A 3264-nucleotide genomic window follows, 5' to 3' on the forward strand; every position below is an offset into this window, starting at 1 on the left:
TGTGTGTGTGTGTGTGCGCGTGTGCGTGTGCGCGCGCGCGCGCGCGCTATTGAAAGGCAGGTCTTGCCTAGAAGTTGCTTGGATTCCATAATAACATGACAGGGGGGTTAAATTACCCCAACACTCCTGCTTGGAAAGGAATCTGGGGTAATTACTCACACATATCAGAGGCTAGATAGTTTTTCTTATTGTCATTCAATATTCAATTCAAATTCACTGGCTCTTAAATACTGCTTTAACTAAAAAAAAAGTTGAAAAAATAATAAATAAATACAAATGCCACAGTGTTATTTTAACATTTAAATATGACATTACAAAAACAAAAACTTTGTTTGATAGCAGCATTAATATTATTAATGCATTTATAGTACAAATATAAATGGCTTTCCTACTTTTGTTCCTTCTTTTCCATCTCAACCATGTCCTTTTAGCTGTGTTCCTTCCATAATGTTTGATTATCCTTAATACACACAATTTATGTTCTTTTGATTTATTGTTGATAATCAATTCTCTTGTTGCTGAGTTAAAACCACACACACATACACAAGCAAAGAACCTGAATCTGCCTTCTGTAAATAAATGTTCTGATTTAACTGCTTACTACTTCCCATTCATGATGCCATCAATTAAGACAACTCCAGTGTTTCCCTCCATAAATAATATAACTAAATATCAATTTTCCTATTTCATAGCCTGTTGTTGTGCTGCTGTAACTTGTGATTTACTTTATGTAAGTAGTGTCCACATAGTAGTTGCTACAACTCCTGTTCTTTTGAGTCCAGAAATACAAAGGTAACATAGCTGATTAACGTCAATGAGATGCAAATAAGAATACATTAGTATTGTCATGGCATTGTACAGGGCCTAGAAGATGATGTTGCACTTGCACACTTTTTGGCAAAGAAGACTTTGATTGCCTCTTACACGTATGTGGCTGCATAAAACAAATACTTAATCTTTGATGTTAGTACTGAAAAGATGGTAAAGCTAGAGTACACATTTTTATCCAGAGAAGGTCTAGTGAGGAAGAGACAGAGGGAAGAAGAGTGACTGGGTAATAATCAATAGGCTAACGTTCATTGATAAAACTAAAAATAGAGATGTATTCTTTTCCTTGGTTGTCCAAGTGATTCATTTAGTTTCACTGGCAACATAGTCTCGCTTTGTCAGACCATCCACACACTGCAGAGCAAAGGAATGTGTGGCTAGTCCACATAGCGTTCCGGGATGGGAGAAAAAAAGTGCTCTAGTTTATTGGCATTTCTTTAAACCAATCACATGGGCGGAACTAAGCATTTTACGTTACAATGATTGGTGTTCAGTATTGTGCACTGGACAGTGTTAATTCAACTTTATGGTTATTAGGGAGACTGTCGTTTGTGGTTTCAGTTGAATTATATCGCGTTATATTATATACTGACATTATTATTTTGTCCCCCCAAATAACAAACACTCTGTAACTAACTGATGTATTACTGCATTAGTTTAAATGTTCCTAACAGTAGTGATGGCCAAATGAAGATTTGTGAACCCCTGTCTTTATTTTCTGAGGCCACCAGAAGGGGCTCTTGGTTTTAGGAGAAACGCCTAAAGGCATTGCAATTCAGTTTATTTTAAAAATTTTGTTGAACACAGAGCACCATCCAGTAGGCTCAGAAAACAAAGACACTGGTTCACAAAGCTTAATTTGGCCATCTCTACCTAAGAGTCTGGCAACTAAGTGTGAATTAGGTAGAAATCAAGAATTCATTTGAACATGCCCCGGATAAATAAAGTTTACCAAAGGGCATCTGTGCATTCAGATGTGAAAGTGCAGTGATGGTGACAGTTACTAAATGTGTGTACCCCTAAGAAAAAGAGAGATAAAAGTTGTCAAAGAGGATGTTACCTCGCCTAATATTGTCAGGTTACAACTTTCATGGAAATTCAATACCTCAGGATCAGGTCATTGGTATGTCAAAGTATTGAACAATGGGTAGCTGTATTAAGAGAATCAATAGATTCTTATTCTGTGCCAAAAATAGAACATAGCCACATAGACAAACTCCCCCCCAACCACCCCCTCCCCCTCCCCCATGTGGTCTATCAGTTAGTGGGATAAACCTTTGCCACGGGAGCCATTCTCTCTCACTACTCCTCTCCAATGGATCCACCGGCAAGAGCTATCATCCCTCTGAGGCATGTGAAGTACTTTTGTTAAGGCAATACAGGAATTTCTATTTTGGATGAATGGACACATTTGCAAAATGATCAAACAAACCAAAGAACCTCATATGAATCTCAGGCAGCAAGGTATTTAGGAAATGTATACAGGTTAACAACAGCAGGTGAAGGTAGACACCACCATCTCAAGATCACTATCAGGAACAAAGTGAGTTGGATTGCAACACAATTTACAGAGATAACAACAGTGTCAGGTAAGACTAATCAAGGTTTGAAAGGTGTGTTCATCTTATCTATGAGACGGAAGTGTCCCTGGTGATGTAAACGCTGCACATCACACTCCCCTCTGCCCTCCACGGACCCCCCGCCCCCACTTCCCCCAACCTTTCACTCCACCTGTGTGGAGGAAGCACTTCTAAACCTGAAGCCCAGGTGAGTTCAGCGCAGACACAGGCAACATGGACACACTACACCTGCCACAGGTAAGGGCAAGAAGGGTTTCTATTGATCTGAATGCTTTATTACTGCGGAAAACCTTGGAATATTAATTAAGTATATATTTAGTTACCAATTTCATTATTTTTACTTCACTCTACTAACATGTAAGATTTGTTACATTGTTTACTAAATAGGCCAGCACATTCTGGAAATGTCACCATCAATATATACACAAAGACTGGTAGAGACATTGTATTAATATTAATGTGGAATTGTTTTATTGGATGACATAACACATTAAGATTTAGCTTGGAAACTGTGAACAACTGAAACAAAATTAATGTTCAACAAAAACTTTGTATTATTACTATTGTAGACACAAGTAAGTATAGAAAACTAGACTTTAGGAAATTATACAGAAAAGAGAATAATATGTTATAATGTAAGTACATATGTATATAAAGGATAATTGTGTAAATTTTCAATGAATACATTCAAATAACAAACTGATAAGACATATCTCAGTCAAAGTGTAACACTTTTTTAGTATTGATTTAGTTGGTAGCTTTCTTTCTGTGTCATACTGTGAATGGAATTTGACTGCAGCTCGACCATGTAATGATAAGATCAATACCCTGGTGTGTGTGTGTGTGTGTGTGTGTG

At 37.3% G+C, this 3264-nt stretch overlaps 1 protein-coding gene across 1 annotated transcript in view; it reads left to right on the forward strand.

Annotated features, from left to right (window-relative positions):
- The first annotated feature begins 2121 nt into the window (after nucleotides 1–2121).
- The window catches only part of slc34a2a (solute carrier family 34 member 2a), a 10739-nt gene continuing 9596 nt past the window's right edge, over nucleotides 2122–3264 (forward strand). Inside the window, exon 1 of the mRNA XM_032541988.1 lies at nucleotides 2122–2645. Coding sequence (XP_032397879.1) covers nucleotides 2622–2645 — 24 coding nt within the window. The 5' untranslated portion in view covers nucleotides 2122–2621. The remainder of the gene's footprint in view (nucleotides 2646–3264) is intronic.

Source organism: Etheostoma spectabile, chromosome 2 (assembly GCF_008692095.1).
Source record: "Etheostoma spectabile isolate EspeVRDwgs_2016 chromosome 2, UIUC_Espe_1.0, whole genome shotgun sequence".
NCBI lineage: Eukaryota > Metazoa > Chordata > Actinopteri > Perciformes > Percidae > Etheostoma > Etheostoma spectabile.